The sequence below is a fragment of the Apis mellifera genome, linkage group LG1 (genome assembly GCF_003254395.2).
Source record: "Apis mellifera strain DH4 linkage group LG1, Amel_HAv3.1, whole genome shotgun sequence".
NCBI lineage: Eukaryota > Metazoa > Arthropoda > Insecta > Hymenoptera > Apidae > Apis > Apis mellifera.
In genome coordinates this window covers 22,596,508-22,613,446 of record NC_037638.1, presented here as the reverse complement: position 1 = coordinate 22,613,446, position 16,939 = coordinate 22,596,508, and the positions used below count along the sequence as shown (strand labels likewise).

Here is a 16,939-nt window from a genome sequence, read left to right as displayed (position 1 = left end):
ATTGCGCTTTTTATTATAAGCTGGAAAATTTGTTCGAAAGATTTGATCGCACAGTATTTAAATGTTTTTGTAATCACAAAGACAAAAGATAAAAAAAAATGTTTAAATGGTTAAATATTATTGTCATCTTCTACTTAACTTGGAAAATATCTTTATTATTAGCTAGATAGATGCTAACTAATTATAAATATCTATTTTAATATATCGCAATAAAATAAATAAAATATTGATCATACACGTGCATCACAGACGTACGAAATAGATCTAACGTTTAATGCTTATCTAATATTTATTTTGTCCCATACTTCAGGAACATTAATGCTTCTTTTATTATTTTACTCTTATACTCAATGTTATCGATTCGAATAAAACTCTGAATAAAATAACAATGTTAACAATTTGAAATTGAAAATTTTCAATATAAAATTACAAATAAAAAATAATACAAATATTTATATATAAAATATATATATATAATCATATATATTTAAGGTAATTAACATAGATTCCATGCTATTATATACATTCTATGTGAAAAGTTGTTTTTACTACAAATTACAAATTAATTGATGAAATATAATAAGATGTACACAAGATTAAAAACCAAATGTGTAAACGTACTATAATCTTGAAATAATTTGAAAATTAATATCTTACTCTCTTAATTTTTTTTATTAAAAATATATGATATTAACTCTCTGTTTTCTTAAATATTTTAATAACTAATCATATGTTTTAGAAATTTAAAAAATTTATATAAATTTGAAAAATTTTTTAATTTTTTCTCACTTTCTTTGCCGAATTCGATATTGTTTACGTTCTATCGCTATCACATTATTTATTTTTAATAATGTTTTAATGATTAATTTTTTATTTTTAATGAAACTTTATAAATGCATGAAGTATAATAGATTGCATAATTTTTTTTTATGAAATATCATTAAAAAAACAAAATCAATGCTGTATATTTTTTATATTTATAATTTTGTAATAATATAAGATAGAATGAAATTTTAAATTACGAAATGTTTAGAAATCAAAACTTTATTACGTTATTATAACAAAAATTTACGGATACGAAAATATAATGAAAACATACTGAAACTTTAGAAGTTAATTTTATTCCTTCAGAAAAATTTCCTGTAGACAAAAATTTAATTATTGCTTCATAACTAATTTATAATCTTATACATACAAAATCAAACTTTTATTCGAATTAGAATTTTCGGATTAAATAAATTTTCTTGTAAAATAGTATTTAAATATATTCGTGAGAAAATTGTATAAGAATATAATTATGTTTTATGAGATCATTATTCTAGAATTACATTATAAAACCGAAAATATAATATTTATAATTTTAATTAAAAATGAGAAAAAAGAGAAATGATAAAAACATGTTTAATTTGATATTGTTTAATATTTCGTCTATGATTACGCGCTAACTATAGACAAAAAGAGTAAATAGTAGGAGAAAGGCAGAAATAAAGTAAAAATTGGGAAATCAGTGCCATCTTTTGAGTGCTAAAGATATCTTTCCAAAAATAGACTAAGATAAAGTAAAAATCTTCATTATTAAAATCATCATTTTAAAAATACTCAAAAGATAACGTTGATTTTCAATTGTTATTCTACTTTACCGCACTTTCAAAAGATGTTTTTGGCGCTCGAGAGATGGCGTTGATGATCAGTTCTTATTATATCTGTTATAAATTAAATCTATAAGATAATCAATTATCTAAGATTATTTAACGGAATAGTAAAAAAAGAAGCTAAAGAAGAGATTTAGATTAGTGAAATTGTTTGAATTTTTTTAACAATAATTATTATTAATTATTGTATAATTACATATATTTTTAAAAAGAAAAATTAATGATTTTGTTATACATTAGATATAAAAATCTGTGATTTCGTTACAGAAGAAGTAAAAATTATCTAATTTGTGGCAGTGAAGAATTATATTTAATTCATTAATTTTATAAATTCATTAATTCATTTCAATGTAATTCTCAACAAAAATTAATAAACAAATTAAAATTAATAAATTTTAAAAATAATTTTTTAAATTTATCATATATATATGTATATATATATATATTATATATATATATTAATTGTATATATTAAATGAATTTATATATTTTTTTAATTATTATTTATTAATAGTCAATGCGTATCACATTATATATAAATGTCTCTTGAACAGAAGAAAAAATAAATCTTACAGTGCAAATTAGATAGAAAAAAAATGAACAAGAAATAAAAATTGATTTTTTTATTATTTTTTTTAAAGATATATAATTTATATAAAATATATTTAATTCAATGTAATTCTCAACAAAAACTAATAAATTAAAATTAACAAATTTTAAAAATAATTTTTTTAATTTATTATATATATATATATATATATATATATTTATACATATAGTGACAATAATTAAAATGAAATAATTAAAATGAATTTAAAGTTTTTTATTTTTTATATATTATAGATTGATAAATTTATTTAATAAATATTATTTATAGTACGATATCAAAAAATCGCGAATATTTTATTCAATAATCAATTTTTATTGTTACAATCTATAATAATATCACTATAATTTTTGTTTGCTCGACAATATTGCTTATAAAAAAAATTATTTTTCTGCATCGAATAATAACTATTTACCAAAGAGCATATAACCATGTATTGTTTGATTAATACTCTTATTAATATTTTTTTTAATTAATTATTTTATTTTATTATATAATTATTTTCGCATCATTTACGAGGACGAAATCAATATCAAAATTGTTTAAATTTTAATAATCAAGTTTGAATCTCATTCATAAAATTAGTCTATTGTTCTCTTATATCTAATTTATATTTTCTGTTACAAACAAAGCATAATTATGAATATTAAATACATTTAGCACAACAAGTTAAATGAAAATAAGATTGAAGAATCAATAGATACAAAATAAATTGATAAAAAATTAAATTAAAAAAAACATGTGGAAAATATGCATATATTTTTTTATTATTATACAAAAATGAAAAAAATTACAAAAAATAATATATTAATTGATAATTTTGTATCACTTATTATCTAATCATTCAAGATAATAATTTGTTTTGTCTAATAATGCATTCTTCAAAGTTTCATATTCTTTTCGTTTAACATCAACTAAAGCTTTAGCTTGTAGCAAATTTGGTGGCAAGTCTTTATATTGACTAAGATAATGATTAAGTTCCGCTAATTCACCAGACATTTCTAAATATCTATGATATTTATTTAATATTTTTGTAGGGTAAAGATCTTCAACTTGCATATCTATTAAGTCAGTTTCTAATTTTTCTACAGTTTGCTGATATTCTTTTAATTTTGTAGATAATGAAGCATGATTACAATAAATATCTTCTTGTTCTTTTTGAGATTTCTCAATAAAGTTTTCAAGAGAACTTACAGCTTCTTGTAAATAATTGAGTTTTTTTGAAAAAGTGGAATATTTTCTAAAAAGATCATCATATAATAATGCCAACTGTTTCTCTTCATGCTGTTTTTTCTTTTCTTCTATTTTCTTTCTTTCATTTACTATATTCAATGTAACATCATTAAAATCACTCAATTTTTCATATCTTAATACTAAAGCTATTTTTTGCAATCCTTCCTTGATGTCATTGGGCAAAGATTGTGGTTCCAAATTTAATTTATTCAATAATGGTAATATTTGTTTTCCAAAAGCTATATTTTCTTCACTTGTTTCCAATATTCCTTTTTGCAAAAAATTTAATAATGTTTGTTCCTCTATAGAAATAATTTCTTCACGATATTTTGTACTCGATGCAGTACTTAAAATAGAATCAGTTTGTAAAGACGATTCTACCTATTTTTTAAGATTTATTTTTAATTATTACATAATTTTATAATATTTTATTTTTAAACAACATATTATAATTTTATCACAAGAAATATTACCTCACTGTTATACTCCATGTCAATTCTATAATTCTACACTTCATTAAAAAATCGTTACAAATCACTTTTAACTGTTCCTAAATGCATAAATTTTTGTTAATCGAAAAATACATTTCTTGATTAATGAATTTAATGAATTTAATTTATATTATTATATAATTTATATTTATATATTTAAATTCGATATATATTAAATTCATATATTAAAATTTATAATAATATTTTACAAATAGAACTCTAAAACTTATTTATAAATTTAGGATATATTTTCACGCAGATGATGAGCGATCTATTGAGATAAAATTTTTATACTAACTATATTTATTGATCAGAAATGTACATATGCATTGAATTATTAGCACATTTGATGATAACTCATTTATACAAGTTAATGGTAGTATGCATTTATAAATCGTTATTTAAACGTCAATTTTTATCGCTTTTACGCAATGAAAATTCGTATTTATCTAGATTGAATTTCAATAACGGCTGTCTAGAAATATATAATTATATATAAAACGCTGTTTTTTGTACGCTTTCATGTACAGTTTTCATTGGCAGTTATTTGTTTTCGGTAACGATAAAATTCGTAAAATAGTAAATGAATAAATCTTATAAAAATAAAAACTAATGTAAGTGAATAATATTTGTGTTTCTTTGCTATATGATTCTATGTAGCAGTGTTAAAACGAATATTTGACCAATATCTGTAAAATTTTTAAATTTATCATCGAAGAAAGTGGTTAGAAACAGCAACGATGAGTAACGATCAAGCAAACGAATTGTCTGAAACAGTTGAGGTAAAATATTAAAATAAATACTTTTAATTTTTTATTTATCTTGAAAGTTTATATTTGAGTTCTCTATAAATTTTAAATTTCTTTAATATTTTAATATTAACATTTTGTGTCATTATTATATTATTTATTATATTATATATATTGTCATAGTTAAATAATTTTATTAATATAGTGATCTAAAAATATATTCGTATGATAATTATAAAAAAAATAATTTTTGTTTCAGTTATCTTCCAATGACATTGAGAAAATAGAAGAAGCAAAATTAAGAGCAAAATTTCCAAATACTGGACGTCCAATTAGTGGACATTCAGCATTCCTACAAAAGAGGCTAGCTAAAGGGGTAAAAATATTATTTATTATAAATTTATTGTTTAAATATCTATGATCTAATATTTGATTAAATTTCTTAAAAATAATAATAATTTTATAATAAATACATATAATAAGAGTTAGGATAATAAAAATTTTATAACTTATATGTAATATATTTTCAGCAAAAATATTTTGATTCTGGAGATTATCAAATGGCAAAACAAAAATATACAGCTAAGCCTAAGCCAGCTGGTGTTTTGCCAACAGGTGATGCTATACCTACACCTGAAACAGTACCACAACGAAAAACATCTATAATTCAACAAAAATTTAATACAACAACTACATCATAAATTTTTGTACTGTTTTAAAAGTATTGCAACTCAAATGATATAATGTGGTTATATGCAATCTGAATTTTAATTTTAATTCAATATCTTTATATTTTATAGACGGTATTATTTTGAAACTTCAACTTTTATGTTTTTTGAATGCTTATACATTATCAATATATTGAAAAAGATTTATGTTCATAATAATATGTATATCTTTTCAGTACATCATGTACCATAAAAACATTCCAAAAATGAAAGTTTTTAAGGTACTTCAAAAAACAGAAATTATATACTTTATGATAATGTATCATGTATCAAATATTATTATTCTGATCTTTCTTTTATTTAAAGTGAAAGTGTTAATAATTTTGTATTGTTTGAAATGATATTTTAGAAACATAAATATAGAATTTCAAAATTTATTTTTAAAATAAGTAGTGAAGTTAAATATTTAAAAATACAAGATTGGTGATAAAAAAGACAATGTTGTAACCATTTGTATATGCAATAGAATGAGATATTATACAGATCTGCATTTCCAAAGTTGCTGTGATGTGCTTAGACTATATTCTTATAAGATGTCAGATTGTCTTAAAATCTGTATTTAACTTAAAATAATCTTAATATAGCAGTTGTTTTGTTTATTGTAAACTATATTATTAATATATTGCAATTTAAATTTATCAATATTTCTTTAATTACTCCCATTATTTCTACAAAAAAGAAGAAATGAATTTGAATAATAAACTTTTACTTTTCATTAATTTTATTTTCATGTTTAAAGCACATAGAAATTTTAATAAAATTGTTTTTTTGTATTAATTTTTGATTAATGAAATTTATATTGAATGATAATTTTTCTATACGTAAAATATTATTTATTGAAATAATTAATAAAAAAATAGTAAACTTATAAATGTAAACTTAAAATAGTAAACTTATAAAAACATTTTAAATATTAAATCACATATATTTTAATTATAATCATGCATATAATGATGTTTGCTTATTTTATTTTTGCTATTATTTTTATTATTGCTATTATAAATATTATAAATATATTCTATTTTTATCTTATTCTAATTTTATAGAATAAATTCTTATTTTATAATAAAATTTTTAATATTCTAAAATCAACTATAATTAATATATGTACCCGCTATTTATAAATATATATATTAAATTTAATAATTAAATTTACACAATTTGATAAATCTATACAATTGTAAATTTAAATTTAAATAATATGCTATGATATTATTATATATTGTAGCAATAATATGCTAAATTTATGCTAATAAATTTTTTTTTATTAATCATATTTTAAATGTTAAAGCATTTTATTTTAAAAATATTTTTTTTTTTTTAAATTATAATTAGAATTTCCATATTTATTTATACATGTCTTCTATCAAATTTTCATACATTTTATAAACAATATTTCTTTTAACTTTAAGTGTTGGTCCCAATTCTCCAGTAACAATTGAAAAATCGTGCGGCAAAATTTGAAATTTTTGTACTCTTTGTGCATGACTTATTACTTTAGTATTTGCTCTTTTAATTGCTTTATCAATTTCTTCATATACCTAAAACATATATTTATAAACAATTTATTTTCTATTTGAAAAATTTTTTGTTATATGTAAGATAATGTATTTGTAAGATTGATTCTAAAGGTCAAAAAAAATATAAAAGTATATAAAAAATATTAATTGAATGTTACTTAAATTATAAGTAATTGATAAATTATTTGCTCATTTTATTTAATATGCATTTATTTTAATGTTATAAATTACTTAAAACTTCAATCAACATTTTTATATTAACTTTTGTATTGATTAAATTCTTTAGAATTAATTCTAAAAATATTCTACAAATTAATACTTTCTATATATTAATAAACTTACAAATGGATCATGTTTTTCTAAAACTTCTGAAACTGTTTTTGATGTACTTCCAATAGATTGTAACCATTTTAAAGTATTTAAAGTGAAGTTATCTTTTGGAGCACCAGTTTCAGCATTAATTTCAGTCTGAAAATAAAAAATAAAAATTATATAATTTAAAAAAATATAAATATTATTATTTGTAGAAAGTCAATATATCTATATCTTACCTTTAGAGTAACTAACATAGTAAGATATTTTCGTTTATCTCCAATTAATAAAGCATTACTTAATATAGATAGTTCAGCTAATACTAACTGTTCTATATAAATTGGTGGTACATTTTCTCCTCCAGCAGTGATAATTAATTCTTTGATTCTTCCTATATTTAATATATAATTATATATATATATTAGATATTATATATTAAATAATATTAAACAATATATAAAGATATATAAAACATATAGTATATATTGCATATATAATATATGCAAAATGTCTTATGAGCAATAAATATAAAATATATAAATGAAAAATTCATATATTTTATTGGAAATTGTTTATAAGATATTTGTAAAATGAGTTTTCTTTTTTCTTATTTCATATCTGATTATCTTTGCTTAACATAATTATTTATATTTCAATATATTATTTGAAGATCTTGTCATCAATATAATTATCTGTTCAATTTTATATCCTATGGAAGTATGTAATCAAATATAAAATGATAAAAAATTAATTATAAATCTCATAAATAAAATCAAGGACATGTGTTTATATAATTTCTTTTAATCATTTTTATGATCCAAATTAATTTCTGAAATATTATTCACATGCAAGATATTTTGTATATATATAAGTGTATACCTGTGATATACAAAAATCCATCTGAATCAAATTTTCCTAAATCACCAGAATGTAACCAACCATCTGCATCCAATACTTCATTTGTTTTTTGAGGTTCATTTAAATATCCCATAAATATATGTCTTCCAGACATACAAATTTCTCCTTCACCATTGCTATCTGGATTATATAATTTTGTGTTAAGTCCAAATATAGGTCGACCAACACTATTTAATCTGAATAGAAAATAAATAAAAAAAAAAAATCTATTAAATAGATCATGGAAATATAATTTTAAAGACAAAATATTTTCATATTTAAATTAATCAATGTGAATATTCAAAAATATTGATAACATCAAGCAATATTTTAAATACAAGTTAAATAGTTTTAAGGAGCACTTAATTTGATAAAAATAATTTTTTTCAGCAAAATATCATATAAAGCAAGAATCATATAAAGATTAGCTTTATGATTTAAAATAAAATCACATATATTTTTTATGTTTTTGTAATTAATACTTCGTCGTAAATATTTTATTTATAAAACAATTATATTAAAATATATGTTTCTTAAAACATTCAACTTTTATTTGAACTTTTTTCAGTAAAAAAACAAAAATTTTAAAAATATTTATAACTATCAAAATTAATTAATATAATATCAAAATTAAATTGAATATTCCATATAAAAATAGATACTTACTTCAAATTTACTGGTGTGTTCACAGTGTGTGCACCACTGCATTCAGACATTCCATATGCATCTAATATAGGAATATCTAAACTTAAAAAATATTGTTTAATTTCGGAACTTAAAGGTGCTGCTGCACTAATACACATTTTACATCTATCCAAACCTAGTGCTGCTCTTATTTTATTAAAAACTAGACATTTAGCAATTATATAGCTCCAATGTTTGCGATCATTGCCATTCATTTTATTTATATTATAATAAAGTGCTTGTGATTTTGCCCATGAAGCAATCCATGTTTTAATAAATCCATTATTAGCTGCAACTGCTTGCATTTTTTCATAAATCTTTTCCCATACTCTTGGTACACCTACAAATGTGGTAGGTCGTGCCACAAGCAAAGTATTAACTAAACTACCTTTAAGTGCATTTTGGTCTGCGAAATATATTGTGCCAGCTATATATAACATGAAATATATATCAACTACCTGGAATTATTAAAAAATACATAATTATAATAATATTATATATTTAAAATTTGTATTTTTCGAAATCGCTCACATCGGTAATTTTAATAATAAATATTCATTTTACAAATTTATGTAATAAAAATTTTCATTTTTACAGATTAGTATCAAATGTAATTATTAGTCAATTAATATCAAATATGGAACTTTCTTGTTTTTCAATTATGTCAACAATCATAAAAATTTATAAATTTATATTTACCTGTGCTGCAACATGAGATAATGGTAAATAACTAACTAAAGTTTCGTAACCTTCTTTCAATTCCAAAGCCATACTCATACTTCGAACATTGGATAAAAAATTATCATGACTTAACATTACAGCTTTTGGATTTCCAACAGTACCTGACTGTAAAAAAAATGTTGTAATTTCATTTTTTAATTTAATAATTAAACAAATATTCTTTAATATTAAAATCTTATAAAAAATTGATTTTTCATACTGTAAAAACCAAAGTGCAGCATTCATTTACAGCAATTGTTTTTAAAACTTCATTTAATTTGACATCAGATTCTGCTTCGCCAATTTTTATTAAGTCATTCCACTAATAAGTAAAAATTATTATTAAAAATAGTTTAATAATAGATTTGATATCATATGAAATAACTTACACTTAAAATATCTTTTTCTTCTGGTTTGCCTTCGTATTGAACAATTACTTTCAAATGGGGAAGATTATGTTTTATTTGTAGTATTTTTTCTAATTGTTTTGTATTTTCAACAACTATTATATTTGCCTTGCTGATTATAGCACAATGTTGACATGCTTCTGGATTATTTGTAGTATATATTCCAACTGCAAATCCTCTAAAAAAAATTATAAATTATATTATATTATTTATTAATTATATTTTATATAAATATTTATTATATAAAATATTTGAATAAAATATTGTTGTAAATTTTTTTCATTTTCACATACAAGGATCCAAAATAATAAGTTTAAATATAAATATAAAGTTTAAATTTATATAATTTAATTTTCTTAAATTTAATTAAATTAAACATATAAGAATTTTTTTTTTTATTAAATTTTTAATTGATAAATTAATTAAATTATTACTATGAAAATACTTATTCATTTAATTTGTTAATTGAAAATTTAAACAATAAGAAAATTTTTAATCATATAAATTATTTTTAAAGAATATGATTTTAAAGTTAGATATATTATCTTTCTTATTCTTCATATATGTAATATTTACCCTGCATATATTGCACCAAGATTTGCAAAAAGCCATTCTGGGCTATTAAATCCTAAAATGCAAACTCCATGATACCTTTCTAAACCCAATTTTAAGAAAGCTTTGGCTACAGTTCTCACTTGATTTTCATATTCACTAAAAATATATATTAGTAAAACAAATAATTCATAATTTTAAATATTAAATTTTTTTTTATTTCTATAGAATGCTTACCTATATGTATATGTTTTTCTTATACCATTTTCATCAGGTCTTGTCACCAAAGCTAAATGATTAGAATATTTCTTTGCTGTATTTGACATTAATCCAGGAATTGATATAGGCATTGAATTAACATCTTCATTATTTAATTGTATTCGTACACGTCCATTGTGTTCTGTGGTCTTAAAACTATCAGCAGGTAAAATTTGATCAGGTCCTATAAATAAAATAAGTGAAATAAATATGTGCTTTATAATTTAATCTTTACCTTTTTAAAAATTTGGATATTTACCATCAAGACCAGTTTCGCTGTAATGTATAAAATTTTTGTCCTTTATATTATCCTATAAGATTAAAAATTTTAATTTTTAACTTTTTTTTTTTCTTTCTTTTATTTTTTTTATTATATAAATATGAATGAGACGAACCTGTTGATATGTTTTTCCGTATCAATGATTGATCAATTTTAATGATTTTTGAAATATATTATAAAGAACATTATTTTAAATAATTTTTTTTTATATAATTTTTATATAAATTTTTATATATAACAACAATTAATTTTAATTATCGAATTATTCGTAAAAAACTTTTGATATTAAAATTATTTAATGATGATGATGATGATATTACTATTGAATTTTGCTTATACATTGTTTACGTTCTTATGCGATCATCTCTTATCTTATTACATACATATTTTTTTAAATTTTTTATATAAATAAAACATGATATATTTGAGAACTTCATTTTTTATTTAAAATTTAATAAATAGTTTAGAAGAATATATATATGTAGACGTATTGCTGCATTAATACATACACATAAGCACAGAATTCAATAGATAGTCATATCAAAAAATTTTTATGAATAATTTAAAAATTAAAACCGATTGTCAGAATTATATATAATATATATAATTATATATAATGAAATAATGAAAAAAATTTTTCTAAAATGCCATAATTTTTTCAAGTTTTAAACTTATTAAGATCGAAGATGAAAGAAAAAAATATACTGATAGATTTATGATGAATGATATTAGAAATAAACTTTCTAAAAAAAATTATTTAATTTTTTTTTTAATTATCACACCTTTTCATTTATCATAAAATCCTTTATTATTCCATTTGTTTGAATTGGCTGCATCGTCGTCATTATCTAAAATAACATAATATAGTAAGTTTTATACATAATTAAGTGAAACTAAAAGTTAATTTAAAATTTAATTTGTTTTATAATAAATATTTTGGCATAAATAACATTTTCGAATATGAATATAGTTAATATAAATCATAAATAATAATGATATATAATAATTTAATTTAATTTTATCATAAATTTAAATATTATATTTCATGAAGTTTAATAATTATCATTTTATTTCAATATATTAACAATATATTTAAATATAAATCTCATATATTTGATGTAATTAGTGATAAATAAAAATTATTTTGTTTGTGATTTTTTGTGATAAATTTGATAATTTATATGCTCAAAATAGAAATAAAAGTTTGATTTATATAACTCTATAATGTAATTTATATAATTTAATAAAAAAAAAAATTAATTTACACGAATATAATATTTTTTATAATTTGATAATATTTTAATAAGCGTGTATTTTTTAATATTTAGAATTTTTTACTCGTAATCATCACTCGTAAATCATAATATATATATATATATATATATATATATATATATATATATATATATATATATATATATATATATCTCTTTTACTAAATCTTTCTTACTAAATCTTTAATCTTTAAAATTACTTATATGATACTTTGATACTTTGATAATTTTTTCTTTTTAGTTAGTTAATTAATAAATTATCATCTATTTATCATCTCATATTGCGTCATTTATATTAGTATTCTTACATATTGCATCATTCTCATAAATATTTTTATAAATTATACATTTATATAAATTTTATTTTAATTCATTTAAAATTTATTATATTTATATATATTTATATATATATTAAATTAATGATCCAAAAGACTGATAATGATTCTATATATAAAAAAAATCGAAAAAAAATCGAAAAAAAAAAATTTTTTTATTTAAAACTTTATTTTATCAGATACATTAAATCTTAAAAGTTTTTTTAAATTACAAATGTAATTAACTTGTTGACTTCTGATTAGAATGAATCGATAGGAGCTAATTTTAATTCATATGAAAATTAATTCATATTTAAACATGTAAAATAAATCTTTTTTATTTAAAAATAAATTTATTTTATTTAAAAATTAATTTAAAAAAAAATTGAATTTCAAATTTAAAAATTAAATGATTATCAATTTTCTTGACTATAAATATCATTGAGCAATTTGATATACTACTAAAAAACTTTTAATATACTACTAAAAAACTTATTTCTGGAGATATATTATAAATTAGATAAGAGAATCGAAAGAAGTTATTATAATATATTTATAATATATATATATTTATAAAAATTATAAATTTTATTGTTTTATTACATCAATATAATTGATTTATAAGAATAATAATTATTATAAAAATAAGAATTATTATATTAATTATTATAGAATTATAATATATTTTTTTTAATATCTTATTGTATTCAAAAAATTTGTTCATTAAGATTATTATAAAAATATATAAAAGATTTATAAAAAAACTAAAAAATAATAAAGGAAATGCGATATAATGCAATTATAAATATTTTTAAATAGCATAAAGGAATTAATTGACGCATTTATCATAGATCATTGAATTACATTATAATGTGATTATCATTTATCAGTCTTAAAAGAGTAATATATTTAAATTACAAAATATTAATTTAAATAATTATTTATATTCAATTCAATTTTCCATTTATTATGGATTATTTAAAATTAATAAAATACTTTTAAAAGTATCTTTAAAAAATAAAATTTCACAGAATTTATTTAATCTGTAAGAAAACAATTTAATTAATGAAAGTGAATAACAGAATAATATTTTTTGGTAGTACATTTAAGCATTGAATAGTTTATTTCTTTTTTATTTATATTAATTATTAATATAAATAATTAATTGTTAACTGATTGTTAAATTAAAAGTGTAAACATATTATATGTTTGCTTTGTCATCTATATTAATGAAAAAATAAAAAAATATAATTAATTAATAATCACGGAAATAATTAATCTTTTAGAAAATATAAGAAAATAAAAAAAAAATGAAAAATTAAATTATGAAACGCATTTATAATTGACATGATAATTTATTTCGGAAATCCAAGAATGAACATGCAAACAGAGTCATTAGATGATAAACACAAAATACATAAAATTGATATTTTTTGATTATATAACAAATAGTAATTTTCCATTAACAAATTAAAATTACAAATTTAAATTACTTTGAAAACAAATAAAACTTGAGAAAAACATTATATAGATTTCAATATATATATATTGAATATATATATATATATCTTTACTTTCACTTATTACATAATTAAAATTAAAATATTAATTATTTGATTCAAAATATAAATACAAATTTTTTACTTGTAATTGTATTGATTTCAATATTAAATAAAATAATGAAATTTGGAATTTTTGTATAAATTTAAAAAAAAAAAGTTAGTTTTGATCGAATTAATTGTTATAGTTACTAATTTTAATTAAAAATTGATGAACTACATACAATAAAAAAGGATAATTTTTTTTAGATTTATGAATTTAAGACATAATAACAAGATAAATGCAATATTATTAACAATTTTGTTATAGAACTTTCTTTCTCTCATTTCCTTTCTTTTTGTACTGCTGAGAATAGTACCGTTAAATGTCAATGATTCGAAGGTAGAAAGTGGGTCTATAGTTCGAATAATTTATTTTTTTCAATTAAAAAATTATAATGTATTTGATAATGTAGTAAATGAAAATAAAGATCTAAATTTAAAATGATTAATGGTATAAAGAAATTTTTTTTCTTTTCCTATTTTTAAATAATAAATTATCTATAAATATAAATTATTATGTGGAATTATCATTTTATTATTTTATTATTTTGTTTTTATCAAATTATTTTAATCCAATCATAGAATAATACATGAATAACTTTAAAATCACTATATTTTTTATTTATTCCAAAAATTATATATTATCAATATATTTTATATTTATAAGAATTCTATTATTAAAATTTTTATACATTTAAATAAAGTTAGTAACAAGATTAGTAAATATTTTATAAAAAAAAATTAAATATCAATTTTTTTTTAGTTCAGTCGATCTTTATTATAATAAATTTTTTTTTAAATACTTGTTCATAATTAAAATAAAAAATATTTTTATTTGAAAATTAAAGACATTTAATATATTGATAATCATTTTTTTATTGTTTTAAAACCATTTCATTATACTTTACATATAATATATTTATATATATATTAAATTATTATATTTATATATATATTAAATTAATGATTCAAAAGAATGTATAAATGTATAAAGAAAACATTAATATTTCATAGATTAATTATCAAATTCATTATTCATCATTTAGAATTAATAGTCATTTTTTCATCTACATTGAAGTTTATAATTGGTCGATTCTTCGAAGATGTAACATATATAAAATTTAATGCACAGTTTATATTATATTTAAAAAAATAAATAAATTCTTAAAATAATATAATTTTCTTCGTCATATTTAAATTCATATAAGTCCTTTTCAAAATTTGTATTTTGCAGATAATATCTTATATATATTAAATATTCATTGTTTTTCTTCATATTTCAATGAATCTGAAAAGTGGGGAATGAACTTAAACCCGTTACTAGTGATCACGCCACCTCGAAGTCATGTTATTTTGAAATCAAAAGAAATCACGTAATATTGATGAATTTAATCGCAAATAATGAATGTTATATGAATGTAATTAATAATGAATGTAATTTCAAATTTAATAAAATATAATCATTAAATTTATTTGATTATTTATAGAATATTTAATAAATTATTTAAAATCATCGTTAATATTATTAATATTTCATTACATTTGTATTTATTATTGATTTATTAATTAATACATTATTAATTTTCTATATAAATATAATATTTGACAATTTTATAAATAATAAAAAATATTCAATTATTAATAATCAAAATTTAAAACCTACCTTTCCTTTTTAAATGATGATTTTATGATTTTAAATTCACGTACAATTCAAAGTAGTTTTTGATTTCTTCTACTTAAAAACTCCGTACTGCACAGACGTTGCAGTGATACTGATTAAACTCTGAGTTTGCCGCGCTAATCCATAGCCAACTTACGATTTATTTGATATAGGATATCATACTTGAAACCAATTGCAATTCTTTCATTATATTCATACATAAGAAGAACTTACAACAAGGAAAAATTTTAATAAATTATAGATACATGTAAATATATGAATTTATTTCTATATATATATATAAAGGAATATATTTTCATTAATCATTGTTCACTATTCATAAATCATATTCGATATATTATTTTGAAGTAATTATTTACAATACCGATATTTTAATAACATTGTAATAATGAAATACAATAAATTATAAAATTTTTATAATTTTTCAAATATATAAAAAATATTATTAAATATATAAAATATTTTTTTCATTATTTAATTACAAATTTCATTAAATAAAATAAGTTTTCTTTATTTTTTAAAAAATCACTTTTTGTGTCATTATATTCATTATATAAATATATGAATATATTATATGAATGTCATTATATGAATGTCATGATATTTATTTATAAATAATATATTTCAAACTTATAATAAAATTACCATTAAATAAAATATAATGATTTAAACAAGAAAAATTTAATATAAAATGAAAAATATCAAGTTTAAATTTATTATAAAATATATTTTTTAATATTAATCGTAATATTAATATTGTAATATTGATAAAAATGATAATAATGATAAAAATTATTCATTCATTAATATATCTTTATATTAAATATATTCTATAAAAATTTTTAACACATTAATATATTTAAGAAATATAAAAGAAGTTCAAGTTCATTTAATAATTTATCTGTAATAAAATAATATAAAAAAATTTTTAATATTCTTTTTAATTTAATTTTTCTATAAAATATATTGCTTTTTATAT

At 18.3% G+C, this 16,939-nt stretch overlaps 3 protein-coding genes across 6 annotated transcripts; 1 reads left to right on the top strand and 2 right to left on the bottom strand.

Moving 5' to 3' along the window:
- Positions 1-3,003: 3,003 nt before the first annotated feature.
- Positions 3,004-4,300, bottom strand: LOC100577648. Its single transcript, XM_026441321.1, has 3 exons — positions 4,282-4,300; positions 3,966-4,042; positions 3,004-3,873 (listed from the first exon to the last, which is right to left on the bottom strand). The coding sequence occupies exons 2-3, from the start codon at positions 3,981-3,983 to the stop codon at positions 3,100-3,102; spliced, it is 792 nt and encodes a 263-aa protein (XP_026297106.1). The 5' UTR covers positions 3,984-4,042; positions 4,282-4,300; the 3' UTR covers positions 3,004-3,099.
- On the top strand, positions 4,284-6,098 carry LOC113218850 (alpha-endosulfine). 2 transcript variants are annotated; one of them, XM_026441330.1, is made up of 4 exons: positions 4,358-4,539; positions 4,644-4,765; positions 4,992-5,108; positions 5,263-6,098. In XM_026441330.1, exons 2-4 carry the CDS (start codon positions 4,724-4,726, stop codon positions 5,431-5,433), a joined length of 330 nt encoding a protein of 109 aa, XP_026297115.1. In that variant the 5' UTR covers positions 4,358-4,539; positions 4,644-4,723; the 3' UTR covers positions 5,434-6,098. The 2 variants fall into 2 exon arrangements, with proteins under 2 accessions (XP_026297113.1, XP_026297115.1); XM_026441328.1 differs by having other exon boundaries at positions 4,284-4,765.
- A 326-nt stretch (positions 6,099-6,424) lies between these two features.
- Positions 6,425-16,100, bottom strand: LOC551837 (long-chain-fatty-acid--CoA ligase ACSBG2). Of its 3 annotated transcripts, none has more exons than XM_006571341.3 (13): positions 15,943-16,100; positions 11,873-11,938; positions 11,070-11,121; positions 10,790-10,994; positions 10,577-10,711; positions 9,983-10,178; positions 9,814-9,915; positions 9,573-9,719; positions 8,856-9,331; positions 8,172-8,386; positions 7,532-7,683; positions 7,323-7,448; positions 6,425-7,001 (listed from the first exon to the last, which is right to left on the bottom strand). In XM_006571341.3, the coding sequence occupies exons 2-13, from the start codon at positions 11,933-11,935 to the stop codon at positions 6,807-6,809; spliced, it is 2,064 nt and encodes a 687-aa protein (XP_006571404.1). In that variant the 5' UTR covers positions 11,936-11,938; positions 15,943-16,100; the 3' UTR covers positions 6,425-6,806. The 3 variants fall into 3 exon arrangements, with proteins under 3 accessions (XP_006571404.1, XP_026297103.1, XP_006571405.1); XM_006571342.3 differs by having other exon boundaries at positions 6,807-7,001; positions 11,070-11,086; positions 15,943-16,075; XM_026441318.1 differs by lacking the exons at positions 11,873-11,938; positions 15,943-16,100 and adding an exon at positions 11,206-11,223.
- Positions 16,101-16,939: the final 839 nt, after the last annotated feature.

Excerpts from the sequence above, each read along its gene's own strand:
- LOC113218850 (XM_026441328.1), top strand. The coding sequence starts at position 4,724 with ATGAGTAACGATCAAGCAAACGAATTGTCTGAAACAGTTGAG. Across the intron at positions 4,766-4,991 it reads AATTGTCTGAAACAGTTGAG|TTATCTTCCAATGACATTGA; the intron begins GTAAAATATTAA and ends TTTTTGTTTCAG. Across the intron at positions 5,109-5,262 it reads AAAAGAGGCTAGCTAAAGGG|CAAAAATATTTTGATTCTGG; the intron begins GTAAAAATATTA and ends ATATATTTTCAG.
- LOC551837 (XM_006571341.3), bottom strand. The coding sequence starts at position 11,935 with ATGACGACGATGCAGCCAATTCAAACAAATGGAATAATAAAGGATTTT. Across the intron at positions 7,684-8,171 it reads TGGATTTTTGTATATCACAG|GAAGAATCAAAGAATTAATT; the intron begins GTATACACTTAT and ends TATTAAATATAG. Across the intron at positions 7,002-7,322 it reads TAGAAAAACATGATCCATTT|GTATATGAAGAAATTGATAA; the intron begins GTAAGTTTATTA and ends TATATGTTTTAG.